Source organism: Botryllus schlosseri, chromosome 1 (assembly GCF_051294905.1).
Source record: "Botryllus schlosseri isolate E-star chromosome 1, Bs_hap1, whole genome shotgun sequence".
NCBI lineage: Eukaryota > Metazoa > Chordata > Ascidiacea > Stolidobranchia > Styelidae > Botryllus > Botryllus schlosseri.
The window spans coordinates 21,281,156-21,300,607 of record NC_137236.1 but is presented as its reverse complement, the minus strand read 5'-3'; the positions used below and the strand labels follow the sequence as shown (position 1 = coordinate 21,300,607).

Sequence of the window (19,452 nt, the reverse complement as noted above, 5' to 3'; positions counted from 1 at the left end):
TTTTATTTGCGCTCACACACACATACACAGAAATATGTCACAATAGATCCACAATTACTGGAGTATCGCTTGAGGCCAATGTTCCCTCTAACCTGCGCACGTGCGCAAATGCGCAGTGCATTCACGGTCTCTGCGCACAGAAAATCTAAGTTGCGCACAAAGAATCCGAAGTTGTGACCTTTTTTTGGTCGTTACGCACTGTTTTCCAAGGGTCTGCGCAGTGAGTTGGTGAGCGTGTGCAGTAGGGCTCTTCAAAAATGACTTTTTTACTCAAATCGTACTGGCTACTTGATGAAATTGTCAGGTTACCTAATTTAAGCCTACACACAAAATTTGGTTCAATTCTAGCAAGTAACCGCTTTGCTACAGGAGAAGAAAGTTTCCAATTATTATATAAAAATAAATAATAAAAAATTTAAAAATTTTCTGTTCGTCCCATGAAAGTGTTAGGCTGTCTATAGAAACGATCCTCACCAAATTTGGTTCAATTCCAACCAGTGGATGCGGAGTTATTGCCGTCGAAAAATTTGGATTCGAGTAAAATAGTATTTACGGTGAGCACAACTATAATAAATAAACAAAGAATCGGTCACCGTAAATACTATTTTATTCAAATCCAAATTTTTCGACGGTAATATCTCCGCTTCCACTGGTTGGAATTGAACCAAATTTGGTGAGCATCGTTTCTATAGACAGCCTAACACTTTCATGGAGTGAACAGAAAATTTTCAAATTTGTTATTGTTTATTTTTATATAATAAATATAAACTTTCTTCTCCTGTAGCAAAGCGATTACTGACTGGAATTGAACCACATTTTGTGTGTAGGCTTAAATTAGGTAACCTAACAATTTTAACAAGAAGCCAGTAGGATTTGAGAAAAAAAGTCATTTTTGAAGAGCCCTAGTGCGCAGACTCGTCAAAAATTAGAGGGAACATTGCTTGAGGCCATTGTGATAGTTTCGTGTAGAAGTGCAACCTGCGCGTGCATTATCGGTATTTCAGCGCAGACCATTCCCGAACCAGGACACGCCAATACATATGAATGTTTGGCTAAACATGCTACCCCACGAAGTCACTGCCAGATAAGAAAAACAGTGATGACAAAATTCAGGCCCAAGATGATCACTGCATGTTTGTCAAGCAGTCGATATGGATATGTCAAAGCACCGACATAAACGGCCCTGGATATAGTCAAGTCATTGCAATATGTCCCCGCGCGGTACAAATACAACCCTTGGAGGACAATACTGCTCCCCGTGGTAAAATGCAAGTTGAAAAGGATTTTGTCTGTATATCTTGTAAATGTAGGCGATTGCAAAATCTTCCGAGTAGCAACAATAATTACCATACAATGGAATATCAATATGCTTCATCAAAGTAATTATACGAGCTGACTGAATTAAACACAGCAAAAATCTTGTGACGTCCTAATTGTCAGACATAAACACATCAATATGATTAACCGGTAAGTCTGATCAAGCGCACCAGAGATGATCAATACGTAATTGAAGACCAAGTTTATTGACAAATTGCATGATATACTCTAAGAATTTCGAACTCAGCGCGACTACAAAATAACTGCACACTGATATTAAACCAATGGTTTGTAGCCATTTCGACTCGATCTTCTTGTTCGTCTCGGATGTATGGAGGGTAAGTGATGAAAATAGCCGTAGCCGTAAGAAGGGCCTGAAGGCTGCATGGCACAGATGTTAGGTTGATCACCGAATGAAGGCCAAGACAAGCGTCCACAGGGTTTGAATGTGATACATAGCCAAGCTGGTCGCAAAAGCTGTATACGCATTACATTGACACGATAATTTTAGGCGTGTTGTTTTTTGTTGATTTGGTAAGGGTCGGTCATTTAACAATGTTTCCAAGGGACCGTTTCGTGAATTTTATTGAAAAGTTCGGAAACCACTGCGCTATAACACTCTAGTCAATGGATGTACTGTGCCTAATTTACACACTATAACCACTCACCATTAGTTCTCCGGTGAATTCGTCGTATGCCTCATCGAATATATTTTCGACACGTCTTCGTTCATGTTTTACCTTTAAAGCGGAAACATAAGACAGATAATTGAAAATGAGAGAAGAAAAATATTCAAATCGCTCCATTTTTGATCTGAACACTGCTATGGGCTACCACTCGATTTTAGTCGCTTGCTAGTGACCGGAAAAAGCTTTTGAACTGTCGATAAATATCAAATTTTCAAGCTTTTATTTCAAACCGTGTTTTCTAAAAATGTAAAACAATATTATGTATTTTGTGGGTATTATTGGTAAAAGTTCCTGCGTGCTGAATATTGTCTATAAAGGCCTGGTGGACACGGATGCCTGCGAAACCCCACACATGCCAGTGATTACATCAGCACAATGCAATCTACGGCGATGTGGTGGAATAGCCTCAGAAGTTTTCATCCGGAAACAAACCAGTACAATATATTCTAGGACCGTTCTTATGCCAAGGAGATTTGCTAGGGTTGCGGCAGTAAGGGTATTCGGCCTGAATTTGGATGAGGTAAATCGAAATGCTGTTTGGTGATACGCTGTGGCAATTCCTATATTATTATTAGCAGTAGTCAGCTATTGTAAAAAGCATTAGTGGTGCTTTTCTCCCGTAAGGGTTTGGTTCGCCAAAGTCTGTAATTACCTTCTGGTATAAGTTACTATGAAAAATAATTCAACTTCAGCTAAACGAATCAAAATTTAAAGGAGATGATAACACAAAATTCGGCCACAGGGATTAAGAGATCAAGCTGGACCAAGATGTTATAAGTCGTGAATGGGATGTCACGATCGTGGCAGGACTCGACAAGAAAGGAAGCAATACCGATATATAAAGTTACGAATGACAAGGAGAAAAATTTCACACAAAGATTTCATTTACGCCATATAATCCCAATTTATTGTGATGTCTGGAAAAAAGATAGTGCCACAATGACTACGATCTGTCACTAAATATTTTCTCGACTCCGGGGAAAAAACAAAAATTCTTTTTAGCATCGATGATATTATGCAAATACACGTGTAGGATAAAGTAAATGAGTTAACCATAATTTATGTGAATTATCCACAGTGCAGCGGAGGTCATTTCTACATCATGAAGATATATTTATTCCACCAATAAGTGTTTTGCCTAATTGCAAGATGGTATAACATAAGAACTGTGGACTCGGTGCGGTACGTAATGATGTTTGACTTCCAAATAACAAAACTGTCACGATACCTACATGATTTCCTAGAATATGAATTTCGGTTTTACTTCATCTTCATATTAAATACGGACTTTTGATCCACATGTACCCAAGTACAATCGTATATAATTGAAGCCTTCTATTTGCTATAAATATGAGTGAAAGGCAGGTAAAATATAAAGCGTTTTAAACCTGTTCTTTCCCGGACCATTCGGAGATCTTCTGTGATATTGCACTTTCCATCTTTTCTCTCAGTTTCTCCTTGTATGCTATTAGCTGGGCCAGTCCATCCTGACTCACTCCATCCATTCTTGCCTTATTACAGTACCTATCCAGCATTTTTTCTGCTAGTCGCTGACAGGATCCATGCAACTCGTCCAAGGAAGGACCATCGATGCTCTAAAGTACATATTGATTGTAAGTAAAATGGGATATGTGAATATACAATGATGTGAATCGACTATGTGTCTGAAAGAAGAAAAAAAAACGATATATATGAACAATGAGATTTCATATGTGTGAGTATACGTTTGATTCGATCACTTTGCTACGGAGATAAAACAATACAATTTGAGATTGATATTACAACGCGGGCCGTAGCCATAAATTCACCGCAGTTCGCATAAAGGGTTCATAGATTTTCCAAAAACAAGTTCTGTGATTTATTTTACTCTCATTTCTATTCACGCTAGAGCAGTGGTTTCCAACGTGGGCGATATCGCCCCCAGGGGCAATTTTGCGGTCAAAGGGGGCAAAAATACCCGAGGGGGCGATAGGGGGCGAAAACGGACGAAGGGGGCGAAAACAACGAAGGGGGGCGATGGCGCGTTAAAACGGCTACATGGAGTCAGGACCGTAACTGCGAACACGAAGGGAGTCCAAAATTATTTCGTGAATTAACATATATTATAAAGTATTTTTTTAAAATTCATGCAACGTTTTCAAAAATTTTTCGCGAAATATTTTTGTCATGTATCTTGATTTTGGGGTACCCATCCCCAACAAAAATACGCATGATTTTGGGAAATGGAGACTTCGGCGTTAGCCATTACTGCGTCACGACATACTAAGGCATATGAAGTCATAGGCCATGTAACATACGACTCCGAGAAGTATATGCCAGAACGATCAGCAGCGAGAAGACCTTGGCCGGGAAGGAATGCCCTCGTGCTGACCGAAAACTTCGATATATAAAAATATAAATGTTTAATTGTCCATAGGCACCTCAATGGCTGGCGTCGAATGTTCCTGTCCCGGCGACCTGAACTCTACAGGATAAAATGCCGACCAGCAGAGAAAAATTATTTGCCAGCAAAGAAATCCAATTTGAAATAATTTCCATATATTTTGCCATAGCAGATATAGGTCGCGAAAAAGCATCTTGCAACGAAGTGAATGTAATATCGGGTCTGACTGAACATGCATGATTATTATTTAGGGGTCCTACCTGTTCCAACACACCACACTAAGGTCTACCGGTAAATCTGATTACGCGGGCAGAGGTAGGATAAAAAGTGATAGCAATATATATGCACTTCCCGACCATATTGACCGATTCAAACATGAATTTTATAAATTCGTCGCGCTTCGCGTGTTTGGCGAAATACCGTGACTCACCAAACAGTACATGGAATAGGGTATAGCTGATATGTAGCGACAATAAGCTCACTGGCTGAGGGGGTTCTGGGGGTTGGTTTATCATCCTATGGGGCCCAAGATCACCAACCGGGGTTTGGCGAAGTGCTGTTACGGTCCTGATTTGAGTCAAGTTGGAGAAACGACTTTTTTAGTCAACTCACGAAAGTTTAGCTGTAAAAGTGTAATTTCGAGGTCGAGACGAAAAGTTCACCTTTTTTTATTAGTCAACTCGCTGGTGATCCCAGTTTGTATACCCATTTGTCGGTCCCCCTTATTTGGGGGGCGATGATCGGTTTGGAGCGATGAGTCGAAGAAGGTTGGGGACCACTGCGCTAGAGGGCTTAGTTGCGGGACACCGTCAGATTATTTATACTGATGTCAAATGGTATAGGCTACCTTATTTGTGCTTAAACACTCTGTTAGTAAGTGATTGCACATTCTATTTGTTCGCATTTATTTACGATCATCTGTAATCAAGCGGACAAAGCTTTTCCCACAGTTATATAAATCGCTGGCGAATCACCAACTATAGGCTGTTGTTTTGGTGTTTATGGTGTTTCGACTGCCTTGGTCACCGAAACCAGTCCTGCATTTCCAATTTTGATTCCTGGACTGCTTACATCCACTTCCCTTTCCAGACTTTTTGTAAGACGCTGCTTACGCTGATCAAATGGCAAGGAGGAGTCCAAGTGTGGACCATTGATGGCGTCGAATAATAATTCCACATTAGTTCAAATAAATATTATCTTCTCACGTTTTTCATTATGTCATTACGTAATTTTGTTATGTAAAAAACAAACATATTGAATGTGCGTGATGTAGACATTTCTTATACTTATTTGAGAACTTGGAATTTTTTTCGTGTTTAGTTGGGTATAACCAGACATTAGTGATGCTCTGTGTTGTACGATATCGAATAAGTTTATTGACATCTGAACATCACCTACCATATCTAGGTGTACCTTGCAACTGTCATAAAGTCTATGTGCGACCCGCAGTTTTGCCGTTCTATTTCAATATACCCGATTTTGAACGAGCTAGTATGGCGGTTCAAATATCCTCCAAAAACTAGAGATGTTGAACAACGTTCGTGTTAATGCTCGTATTCACATCAAGCATTTTTGTGATGTCAGCAACATAAGACATTTAAAACATTGAAGACTACTCTGCGAATAAATTCTCAGTCGAAGCCATACATTTCAATTCATTTTACAATCGATTATGCAGCAATACGCACCTTGATCTGCTGTTCAAACTCGTTAAATACTTTGTCTAGTATCTCCTGGAAGGTCGCATCTTCTTCCTGTCGAAATGAGAGTACTAAATAATTCAGAAAGAACATAGGGTTCCATGTGCATCTCATGTTTTGTAACTACTACGACGATAACTGCTAGTTATTCTGTCGACAGAATACCGTGTCTGGTTGCAATGGGCAACTGAATGGTGGCATCTTGTGTCGTTCAATTCAGGACGTAAAATTTTGTAACGTAAATTTCCATCACTTAATATCATTTAGCAAGAGCACCAGCGATCCCAGGGGGCGATTTTGATTTTGAAGGGGGCGGAATCACTACGGGAGACAAACTGTAGGAGTATGTAGCAAATGGGATTCGTCTTGGCATAGTCACTTTTTTTAAATTGATCAAATCTTTGTCGTCGCGCTTACTCGAAATATATCGCCGACGTCAGCGATATGTTTCCACAAATGAGGTGAATAACATAATCCAGGTGAAATGTGACTTATATCATTCTTTCGTACTTTTATAGCTCAATGTTTCCCTTCACATTGTTTAATCACACTAACGGGTGGTTTCCTCCACATTTTGTGTCGAACTAGCTTGTACTAGCTTTGTCCTTTGTATCTTTGCACTAGCTGAATAAGGCGTACCAAAATCATTAAAAGTGTTCCTCTACCACTTACGAGAGTTAGATTCCTTGGTAATGAATGGTAATGTAGTCGTAAGTTGCAAAATGAAATTGTCATTGTCAGAATATTTCTTCGTCATATTATCATACCGCAAAGAAAATTGGTCATTTTGATTGAAGTACATGTGTGTTAAATTGAACAACTGGGTGCAGTAGGCTAATCCCTCTATTTTACTGAACCAGATTCAATATCCATACCACATTTTCATTTCATTTACAAGTCACACAAAGCAATAAAGCAAATACAAAACAATTTCACCGTATATTACCAATGACGAATGTGGAATCGGGCGATGTAATGTAGGCTATATAATGGGATCGTGCCTGATGGGTTTCAACTCGATCCAGACACTTGCCAACAAATTCTTGGATTTGATCCAGAAAATGCTGCATACGGTTATAAGATCGTCAATAGCTGAGGGATCATCGGTAGCGATATCTTCGACTTGCCTTCTAGTGTAACCTTCAAAATTTCACAAAAAGGTCTGAAAGGGGGCGCTCGACGCAAATGGCTGAAAACAACTGACGTAGCGGCTGAGGTAGTACGATCTGTGATATGTCAGGATCACCCAAGAACATAATAATTTTGTAGGAAAATCCTACAAGTGTTTCCCAATGACTAGGCTTACCATATTTTGGAAATCAAAAAAGGGGACACTTTTTCAGAAATTTGCAACATGCAAAACCGGAGTGAAATTCTCAAAAAAAAAAAAAAAAAAAAAAGGTCATCACTTCTGCTCAGAGCTCAAAATAACGTTTTACGTTTTTTACTCCACATTGCCAGGTTGATGACTAAAAAAAAAAAAAAAAAAAAAAAGGTCTTCACTTCTGCTCAGAGCTGAAATCACCGTTTTTCACTCCGAAATACCCGCCGGAGCTTCACTTCTGTGCTAATATGCGGCATATCACTCGCAATTTGCTATAAATATGCCCCAATTTTCAAAAAAGAGGACAAAATCTCAAAAAAGAGGACAAAAGGGCGTCCTCCGAGGACACTTTCAAAAAAGTCAAAAAAGAGCACAAATCCTCCTAAAAGAGGACGTATGGTAAGCCTACCAATGACAGAATTTATGGTCTTTGTCTGTTCTTAGTCAAGCTTCCAGGGATGGCTCAACGCGAGAGTTTCTAGGGACTTGTTTCATGCTGTTCTGCAAACGTCGCATCGTTTTTAAACTTAACCACAAGCATAGTGGCATTGATATTCAAAACTACATTACTTTGTCGAAGTGTAATAAGAAGTAGGCTATGTCTTCAAGTGTGGCTTGGAGAAGCTGGGTTGTAGGAAAAATCACGTTGGTCTTCATTGCGTTGTAATCGTAACACTTACTGAACGCAGAATTAAACTGTTTTAAAGTGGGTGGTATTAGGACTAATCCATGGTAGGTGGATATAAGGATCATTGGTTGTTCGTTCGGTAGGCTTTGTTGACTTTCTTGCGTTAAATTGCATTATTATACTCTCAATGCAGCGGAAGAGTGTCAGCCGAAAATATTCGAGTTCATTTTAATATTAACATAATATTCAACTGTATATTGACGTTTTGTTATCCCAAGAAACTTTTTCAATATCAGATACATACATGAAGATTGCTCTGGTGCGGTACCGACCCAAATGAACACCCCTGTTTACTCTGCAATCGGGCCAATACATGATCTTCAAATATTTTATTGGTCTACATCGAAAGAAATCGTATGCGTCGAGTTCGGTAAGTAGTATATATATGATTTCAAAAGTCGAGTGAATACCGCGTTGGCAAATAATATCACTCGCGTATTCACCGTAACCGACTTCGCACGCATGAAAATCTTGCAATAAATTGATTGGCCAGAGAGACAATATGGTTTGTAAATCTTCATTGTGTCCTGATAAGCGGTGATGAAGCGGCTTAAAAAGCTTGATGTCTGTGTTAAAGCGATTCATTGAAAAGTTTGTAAATATTAATCCCGGAAGACCGGCAACAAGGTTGAGGAATAGCGGTTTCTTGTTTTTCGGTTGCAATGATGATTTTACACATTGCCGAAATCCACCAATCCACAGTTGTAAGTGAGCAATGAGCATTGTAGTCGAGACAGCTTTGTGAGTAAGCAAATGAGGTAATAAAACAACAATATGCCATGTATATATGTGTTGGAGGTTTACCTGGACTCCCCATCGTGCATTCTACTGTAAATGCAGCGTTTTCAAAAAGCCCAGAAAGAAGGGAGAGCCGAACTCAAGAAAGATGATATCAAAAACCGGATAAGTACGGAAGAAAGTGGAAAATACCTCAAAAGACACGAACTTATGAAAATATTGTGTGGGCGCAGTTGACACAAGTGTTGATAAGCGCCAGTTGTGTTAATAAGACAAACAAACAAACAAGGACAACGACATTTGACATTGTGTGAATTGCTATCATATTTTCACCTTTCGCTTTACCCATTCCGCAACCTTCGCTTTAATTGTGGCTTTCATCTTTTGCTCAAGAATAATGTAGTGCTTTGTCATATCCTCTCCACAGCCTTTTTTTTCGTCCCACTTGAATACCGTTTCCTTGAAATTATTCAGCATTTCGACCGATAGTTTCTTAGATGATGCCTTGATCATTTCTTTCGTCGTGCCTTTGACCATCTATAAATGTTGTACTCATAGGTAGGGCTGGGCACAACGATTCGAGTACTCTAATCTGAATCGTGTATTAATTATAATGATTCGAGTCGGGTAGTAAAAGACGATTTTGTCAAGTATTGAAATTATACGCTGCTCACAACTGAGAATTAATTTACTAACGTGAATTATAGTTTTGATACTATTACCCACTGCCTCGAAAACTTGATTAGTCGTGTCGTAGGATACCAGACATAGTACAAAGCTTTGAACGTCACTGGCAATAACACATTTCCGAAATCATGATCATCCTTCAATATTGTCAAGAAGTGCAATGAAATCGGCATTGTCGAAAAAAATACCGAAGTATTTTTAATGTAACGGATAACAGGCATTATGTTCTTTGTGGTGGTATAGGTACATATTTGAACTTTGACATAGTGCATTCTGTTGTGACGTCATAATCATTGATACTCGAATACTCGACTCGACTCGAGGAATAATACGTGATTCAGAATCGAATCACCCGGGTACTCGATTTTGCCCAGCCCTACACATAGGTAATAATTGTTCTTTTATAGCATACATTAATTTCAAAACATGAACCGCACAACAATCTTTCCATTCCGGGTTGCAAGTTGAAAGGCGGGAAAATAATTTCGGCAATGAATTCAGTATTCTTCTTCTGCTACCAGGAAAAAGGCAATGAATTGCAATAAACAGTATTCTTCTACTGCTACCATGAAAAAAATAGATGAAACTTTAAAAATTTAAAGAGCTTCTGGAAGGTACAGAAATCCAATATACAATTGATAAGTATATTGATGTTGAAATGAGCCCGAATACTTTCGGTTGACTCTAATCACGAGTAACCGTCAGCAACCAGTAGCGCATTAGAGAGAACACTCAAAGAATAGGAAGACACCAGAATGAACTTTCGAATAAGAGATCATTCATTATTGATGCAGAAATGAATATTCAACGCTCATTTATTCGATATTTCATGCCGGTGACGTCATATTTTAAGATACAACTTTTGGTATAGAATGTTCTCTCCCATTCTCTTGGTGACAATTACCCCTGACGAGTTGCAGCGGAAAGTATTCAGGTTCATTTCAATATGAATATTCTATTCAACTTTAAAAATGAATAAAACGTTGCTTTGAAATTTGTCTCCCGAAATAGGGTGCTACTGGTCGATAAATATATAAAAATCGAGACCCCTAAAACATGATATTTTCCGGCCTAGATGAGTGGTTCTGAAAATTTCTGACCGCGCGTCACCATCTAAATTTCTAAAAGGTAAATTCGCGGCCCCAAGCATTTCGAGTATCCTGTGTAGCCTTCAAGATTTGATAGGCTAACCATTGACAACAGTTCATTAACTTTAGTCAGTGGTGGCCAGTTGGGTGTTTTTTAATTCGCCGTAAGGGATTCTGACTTTATGATTTGAAAGCTCTTTAAGAGGGGTGGAATACCTCGATTGACCAAATTTTCATTTCGGAAAACTGGACGGAAAACTTCGAAACCATGTCTTTGTGTATGCGCTCTCTTTGGTGTTACGATAAAACAAAACCCTGGTCATCCCTAACACTCACTAAATATAACATTCATTGCGATTATAGGTCTTATTTGCAAAATTATTTCGAATATTCGATCATGATAGATATGTAATGGTCGATATGTTTCTTAGTTGATTACTTCAAGTTATTCGTCGTGGTGACGAATTTTGATACATCTCCTTATTAAATACTTCTTATAGTGTTGATATCCCTATCTTTAGTAATATGTCGACGGTTACTTCAATACCTCATTCCCTCATTTTCGCGTGGCATCCCAGGGCAGCACTATCGAGAGCCACTCGCCTAGGTCATGTCTTCCATACCGGGGACTGATGGACCCTAACGTAAACATGAACATAATTTACATTCCTACTCACCCGAATCTTCATCTTGAATTGGTCGTGTAACTTGGTAACTTCATATTCGTACATTTCTTGTCTTAATACCTTTTAAAAACAAATTGAATAAGTCGGCCGCCTACACGTATGGTGACGACGCTGCCTTTATAGACCTTCATTCGGCTTCTCATTCAATGAACGTCGCCTACACAGAATCATACTCCCATCCTGTACTTCTAGCCTGAACGACATTCTCCGTAACGTAGCCAACACGTTATTACTTTCTTTTTTCACAGTAAAACTGTATACACAAATAATACGGTAAGCAACCTGCCGCCAAAGGAAAATGGCGAGAATAGAGTAAATTTCTAAAATGTTAGTAATATAGGTAAATTTCGTTCCTATGCAATACATGAAGATGACAGATTAAAAAATTGCAGTAGATGACGAAGTGACAAGTGTTACAGGGCAGAGGTAGAAATGATTGAAAATAAAGAATTGAAGTGACAGATATTATGTTGTGATTCGCAAGTATAATTTTAGTCGAGTAGTGCATTCAAGGCTTTCCGAAGATATGAACATTGATCATATTTATTATTATTTTCTTTATTCACAGTAAAATTGGTTAATACACACATAATCCGGGAAGCAACCTGCCCCCAAAGGAAAATGGCGAGATTGAAGTAAATTTTTAAAATTTCAGTAACACAGTCAAATTGCTATTCCTATGCAATGTATAAAGAGGTCAGATTATAGAATTGCAGTAGATGACGAATCGGCAAGGGCTGCAGAGCAGAGGTGGAGACGATTGAAAATGAAGAATCGAAATTACAGAAATTATGCTGTAATTCTAGTCCAGTGGTGTAATCCAGGCCTTCCGTAAAATATGCAAAGTGCACAATAACGTGATCTTCTGGATCATATCGAATCGAACGTTAACCTGAATCTGTTGGATATGTCTCATGACTCTTTTGCTTATGATCCCTGTAGCGCCAATGACGATCGGTACAATGTTTATTTTGCATAGCTACATTTTCTCAGATTCCATTATTAGCTCTGCGTGTTTCGATTGTTTTTCTGGTTCTTTTTGTAGTATGTTTCGGTCAGCTGGGACGGCCAGTTCAATGAATAAGCATTGTTTTTTATTTTTTATATTGATAATCATACCCGGGCGGTTGTTCCTGATTTCGAGGTTAGTTATAACTGGTTCATCCCACAGAATTCTGACTCGTTCGTTTTCTGTCACTGGTGCTGTTATCATACGATTTTCTTGCCTAAGTGACGATGTTAAAATGTTTGCATAATTCAAGATGAATGTAATGTCCGATCCTATTGTGTATCGGTGTGTATCCGCTGGATGCAAGGGCACAATATAGCCGGACATGAGGTGTAGGCCTACTACAGTTTCATTTTTGTTGTGGCACATTCTGCATTTGGCGCCCGTGTTTTGCTTCAGAATTCTTTTGCGATAGCATTTTGTGGGAAGCGATTGGTCTTGTGTTGCAAAAATGAATCCTTCGCTTGCCGGTTTCAGGCTAGAGTTTGATAGCCAGGTCCATGAAAGCTCGTCTACATGGGGCTGTGAAGTTAACTTCTTGTGCTGTCCATGAAGAGGCATCGACTCCCATATCGTTTCTCTCATTTTGAGTGTTACGCTTTTGTATTGTAGTCGTGCTGCTTTTGCTATTGTTTGGGTTTGACAACAGTGTTTTCATTAGTGTGCAGGTTAGTTGTTTCCATGTTTACTTCTCTGGCGTACTTGTCGTGTCGATAGCTCAGAGATTTAGTTTTGCGCTGTTTGTCTTCCTGTGCAATTAGTTTGCATTAAATGTTATCGCTGTTGTGGATGTACTGTGACAACCCTATGATTTCTGTTCCAATTTCTTGTAGGCCTCGACCACCTTTTCGAGAAGGGAGGGGGGATGTTGTACAGCCTTTGCTAATCAGATTTTGTCCAATTTCTTGACTTCATCTTTGCGCCAGTTCACCACACCAAAGCTGTATCTCAAGACAGGCACTGCAAGACTGTTTATGGCATTGATTTTATTTTTGGAATTTACTTCTGTTTTGAGGAATGACTTGATCCTGCTAATGTAGGCCTATCCCTTTTTAGACTTTATTTCATTTCAGCATGTTTATAGTTGTCTCTTTCACAAACCCCTGGATATTTATAGTGATCTTCAGCATTCAATTCTGTTATGGCTTCATCTATTTTGAAATTCATGGCTTAAATTCATGTCGTCAGCGCTAGTGGCTCTTCCACGTCGTATGGTAAGTTTTGAGCATTTATCCAAGCCAGATTTCGTTTTCAATATCTTCCGAAAACTCATGAACAAATTGCCATTCGGATATTCAGGTCTTCATCGGATTTCGCATACACTTTCAGATCCTTCATGAACAACACGTGATGAATTGTTTGAAATTCAGTGTTTGTTGCTTTCCTATTTTGGTTCATTTTTACTTAGCAACTCACTGAGTGGAGCTAAGCTGAGGCAGAGTAAAAGTATTAAGAATGAGTCGCATTGAAAGATACCATTGCGGATCTGAATTTTATAGGTTTCTGTTTTACCATGGTCATGTTTTATCAACAGTTTTATATGCTAATTATTCATTGAGTTCTCAATAAATCTGATGATGATCGCATTCGTTTTGTACATTCGCATTGTTTTCAGTCTCCATGTGGTATGGACTGAATCAGAAGCTTTTCTGTAGTCAATCGATGCCACATGCCGAGGCTAGTGTGCCTTCGGGAATGTTTTTGTCAAGAAGCAGGTGATCCTTACAGCCAAGGGAACATCTCAATATTTCTTTATACTCATCTTTACTCTCCATTTATCCCTTCTATTTTTCTGTTGCAGCAAAGCTGTTTTGTGAGCCACAGTTCGGTGTTACATAGGCGCCATGTTGAGAAATATCTCCTCTTCGGTGTTCATGTGTGGTAGGAGTTGACGAGTCCTCAGGGGTCATCCGCCTGTTCCAGCGGCGAGTACGTCCAGGTGGGGTATATCCAGATCGTTTCTTCTGCTGTCGAGTTATAGCGCGGTTCACTGTGATTGGGCTTTTTATGTCACTGCGACTGCCTATAAATAGCCTAGGCTAACCAATATGCATCTACCTACATCCTCACATTAACCTGAACAGAGTGGTCAGAAAATATATGAATTCCTAATATTCATTGACACCGGAAAATTAGACGGTACTCAACGTCACTGGAGTCAATTTATAAAGTTCTGTGACCTGACATATATTAAAATATTGAATATGCTTGACTTGACACGAGTGAATATTTGCATTTCGTAGAAGTAACAATAAATATTTTTCACCTTTGCTTTTCTTTCTTCTTCTTCTCTTTCCTCGATACGTTGCTTCATTTCTGCACATTTAGTGTCTATGAGTTTCTCAAAATGTTTCCTGTCGTATTTCGTTTCAGATTTTTCTTTTATTATATTTGAAATGAAGGTCTTGGTTTTTAATTCAAGTTTGTCCACGGTAGGGCAGTTCTGGAAATATTGCAAACATATTCAATCTGCTAATTAAATTCATTGATTCCGTTAGTAACATATTGCTAGACCAGTGGACGATTTAACAGCTTAAAATCCTCTCGAAAATTGCGTTTGAAGTCCTAAACTACACATCAACCTCACTATCATATCACTTTAAAACTCTACTATGTGTTGGAAGATCTGCTGTTACTTCTGTTCGCCTATTAATCATGGCAATAGGCTACATGAGACGTATATGATTCTTGACTGAACATTCAGACTAGGACGTGGGCGCTACCATTCATAGAATTACCCGGAATGACTCAGTGATAAATTGAAAATGACTCGAGTCGAATGGGTCAAACGTTAAAATGATGGAAGGACGTGTGACTCGGAACGTCTTGACTTGGTTAGAACAACGCACGTACCAAACTTGGCATATATCACTAGGAATACGACCAAGCAGGTGTAGGTTGAGTAGCGTCTTTAGCTATCCAAGAAGGTCGTTATGGTAAACATTGACGTCCTGTTTTCCCCTTGATGGATATTATAATTGGTCACATCTTATGTCTCTTCATCCATGTTAGTAGTAGCTCTGTGGTACGCACCACCGCGGTCACGGCTTTGTGTTATATTATATACTGTTCGAAGGTTAATCTAACGCTGTTAAATTCGACTAGACAACAACATCATCAATAGCGCACTTGTCAGGAACGTATCCGAAACCGGGATTACGCTACACTGCTCAAAAACGGCAATATCAGATTAATCTAGGTTCATCAAATGTCCGTTATAGGTGCAAATTGAAACGTGGCAGCTTTTATGATAACATGATGCGTTTGTCCTCTCGCATGGCGTCTATATCTCAAAGCTTTGATAAATTATTCGTACTCACTACCACAGGGGTGTCAAACATACGGCCCGCGGGGCCACTCTGAATAAATTGAAAAATTATTGTGTTATCTATATCACAGGGGTGTCACGGATTAGTAGATTGAAAATGCTTATTTTATCCAGCACATTTGTAACATATGATGAGATTAACCGTCATTAAATAATCCCTCAATATAGAAAATGTGGAGCATATTCATAGGCCACATTAAAACCAGCCTACTGCGGTATTGTGGTTTCGCTCTAGTTCAGGGACGAAACAGTACTTCGTCAGCACCCGTCCCCCCAATGGTTTCCCCCATCGCCATAGGATAATAAACCAAACTTCTGGGGGCATCGCCTCCCGCCCCAGATTGTCGGCGGGCCTTCCGTAACCAATAAGAAACTTTTTACTGTTATAGGGGTTACGTGTTGAAAAGAATCGCGCATGCCACAAAAAAAATCATATTCATATTCATGAGGGAATGTTGTCTTTAACATTGGTAATTGATCACAGTGTTATTAAATTTTCATCCTCTTTCAGTGCACACGTGATAACATTGACTAGCAGAGCTGACTGAATTGGTGACTTCAGATAGTATCATAGCCAGGGCCCCAATGGGGCCACGTTGTGCGTCTAACAAATCACTGCTCAAAGATTCGGTATCCTGGACATAAAAGATATGCGGAAATCGCGAAGTTAATTTATCAATTCCCCTGTGGTCACTGCCTCGAATATATCAATGTCCGCGTTTGCAGTTAAATCTCGTGTATGCATCCCACTGCAGACACAGGGATGAGGCCATATTACGTGTGAAGCAGAGGGAGAATAGAAATGTGTCAACTTATATTGTCGTTAGTAGACTGTTTTAGCGGTTCATAACTGTATTCAACTGCTCAATCACCGTACTTGCACCAATTCCATTGTTCGCGAATAAAGGTGTTGCTACTATAGGTAGAAAAATACCGGTGTGATCCGTGATCCACACTTTTATCGATATATAAATATATGCTTGATAACAAAGATGTCAAGCGAAAGGCTAGAGCATTAAGTAACATTTTGGAATCAGTTGACTCGTCCGGCCCGCGAGTGATTTCAAGTTTTCAATCCGGCCCGTGACGCAATTTGAGTTTGACACCCCTGACCTAGAGTAACAAACCCTTTTCTTTTGGAACTATATTTTTACCTAGAGCAGTGGTACCCAAAGTGGACACCATCGTCCCCTCGGGCGTTCGCGAGCGTCAAGAGGGCGCTGGCCATGAAATGGGCGATTGAGGGGGCGCTGGCTAGAAAATTGGGCGGTAGGGCGGCGCTGAGAGCAAATGCGGGCGGTGTAGGCTGAGAAGTCAACTTCTGCGTATATTGTTGTAACGATTGATCAACAAAGAGGCTAGATTTGCAGTAAAATGCATAATAGATTCAATCAGGGCAATTTAGGGTCGTACGTACGTGGTTCATTGTGTGCTGCTGTGAGAACTACGAAGTGAACTTGAGCAGTTATTGCTCACTGCAAGATGTGGTGGCTTTTTATGAAAAACTGTCTTGCGTGATTTTATTATATGTTTCAAACGATGAAGGATTTTCCAAAGCGGTGTTAACGTGGCCTTCGACACGGCGTTCTGGTTGCGATAAATAACATCACTCCTACTTGATGGTCGTATTTCTCAAAATTTAAGGGTAAAATATATCCGTTCATAGTATTGATGAAACCTGATAAACGTGAATATAGCTCCGTCCGCATTCGCTGACAACTCAGTGGGATAAGTGATAAGAATTTTGCGACATGTCAACCGTTCCAATTATCAAGCTTGCTTTGATCTACTACTCCAGCTCTAATACTCGATTTTAATGGAAAACATGAATCAATCATCTCGTAAAATTACACGAGGATTTATAGGGATTTGGTTCCAGGATATTCCTCACGGATAATCAATCCATTCTGTGAAGTTTCCCGGGATGGAATGTTTGAGCAGCTGATTACATTGTAGTCAGGGTTACCATACGTCCTCTTAAGAGGATTTTCCTCTTTTTTGACTTTTTCGAAAGTGTCTTCGGATAACGCCTAAACGCCCTCTTTCTTGAGAATTCATTTACCCCCTTTAAATGTACGTGGAAATTGGACTAGATATAGGAAACCAGCGCTCGGGTAACGGGCTGGCGGTTTTTTCGTAACCTGGGCCAGAAAACGTCCTTTTTAAGCTAACTAGCCACAAACTCGTTAAAAATTTATCATTTTCCAGATTTTACTCCATTGTAAGTCTAAAAATTTTGAAAAAGCGTCATCTTTTGATATTCCCAAAATATGGTAACCCCAATTGCAGAGTAGAAAAATTTTGAGTTCAACAAAAAGTTCAATATCTCGTTCTGGGTACACAATTGAATAAAAATATATACTCTCACTGGAGTCGGGTTGGCTTTTTCGTCGTTACCCTTCCCCGCTCATAGTTGATAAAACGTGTTCTCAGCGACATGTCCAAGTTTCTGACACACAGCAGAAACCGACTTGCCAGTAGGCCTACATGAAGTGAACACTGGATATTTAGACTGATAATGTTTCTATCAAAATTTCAACCAAATATGGCGAGAATGATGATATTGCTACATCAGCTTCATCCGTCTCATTTTTGAGTGTTTTAAATGCGGAACAAGTTTCGTTTTATGATTAGGCGTGGTGAGAGGGGATGTAGGGGGGCGGTGGCACTTTATTCATTGTCAAGAGAGGCGGTAGCTCAAAAAAGTTTGGGAGACACTGACCTAGAGTAACAAACCATTTTCACTTCTAAATATATTTTTTCCTAGATTAAGAATACCATTTTCGTTTGGAAATCTGACAACCACACCCGACAATTTGTTATTTGGTGTGTTGACGACAGTAAGAAATTTATTACAACGAAAAGGGACGAAAATATACACGGACAACCGGTTTCAAAGTTTACCTGGGTCGGTGGTATCGCATCAATATCATTGGTTACCCACATGAAATAACAATATGCTCTGTACATCGAAATGTATGTTTTGAAAATTGGACATTAGATTTCGATAAGTCTGTGATATCCAGGTTCATGCTTTAGATTTTCCACAGTCAAATTGTCTCAATAAAACACCACCTCGACTTCGGTAAATGTTTGGCACACGGATAACGGTGGTCGGAAATCGATGAATTTATGTTCCCATCGTGCTAACAACTCCGGGTTACTTGTGATTTTCCTCACACATGTTTACTATTTTGTGACGCTCTTTATTGATCAATACAATACGCACAATTGAGTTTGATATCGGAAACCCTCAGAAAGTATCAACCGGATCCGGATATCAACTTTGAATCGATAAACTATATTCAGATAAACATGCCGCAACCCGTGTTTCCATGAAAATAACAAGACAACGCACATATCAAATCTACTTCGCGATTGTTTGCCCACGCAAGTAATTACGTAATCGAGGTGTACGACAGTACATACATCATGGATGGCATCGTGTCTGGCATTACAAACATCATGGACAACAAATTCATGTTCTCAAGTCTCGTCATGCACCGACTTCGTACATTCAATGATGTGGGTATAGATGACTTGGAGACAGACAAACAGACATATTTGACCGTGACATGGTCTTAGCATGAACCGACATGTATTCCGGCAGTGCGCCGTATCTTCAATTTCTGGTGATTCTATCACATAGATCTATATTTTACCATTGTAAATGAAGATATTTTTAAGTGTTTATATATAGATATATTTTTTGCATTTGTAAGTTTCATGTTAGTGTGTTTAGAATAGCTGAATCAATCAATCAATATATTTAAAAGCTCAGTGGTAATAATCTGAAGAATATTGGTAAATGCTGC

The 19,452-nt window shown here is 39.3% G+C and overlaps 1 protein-coding gene and 1 long non-coding RNA gene across 2 annotated transcripts in view; one reads left to right on the top strand and one right to left on the bottom strand.

Moving 5' to 3' along the window:
- The window catches only part of LOC145433928 (uncharacterized), a 108,509-nt gene that overhangs the window by 42,882 nt on the left and 46,175 nt on the right, over positions 1-19,452 (bottom strand). The window contains exons 11-16 of the mRNA XM_080311186.1: positions 14,576-14,752; positions 11,292-11,360; positions 9,173-9,376; positions 6,078-6,143; positions 3,395-3,601; positions 1,986-2,057 (exon numbers count right to left, since the gene is read on the bottom strand). Of these exons, the coding sequence (XP_080167312.1) occupies positions 1,986-2,057; positions 3,395-3,601; positions 6,078-6,143; positions 9,173-9,376; positions 11,292-11,360; positions 14,576-14,752 (795 nt within the window). The remainder of the gene's footprint in view (positions 1-1,985; positions 2,058-3,394; positions 3,602-6,077; positions 6,144-9,172; positions 9,377-11,291; positions 11,361-14,575; positions 14,753-19,452) is intronic.
- LOC145434526 (uncharacterized) overlaps positions 1-19,452 on the top strand; it is a 369,322-nt gene that overhangs the window by 326,156 nt on the left and 23,714 nt on the right. The gene's annotated exons all lie outside the window — the stretch shown is intronic.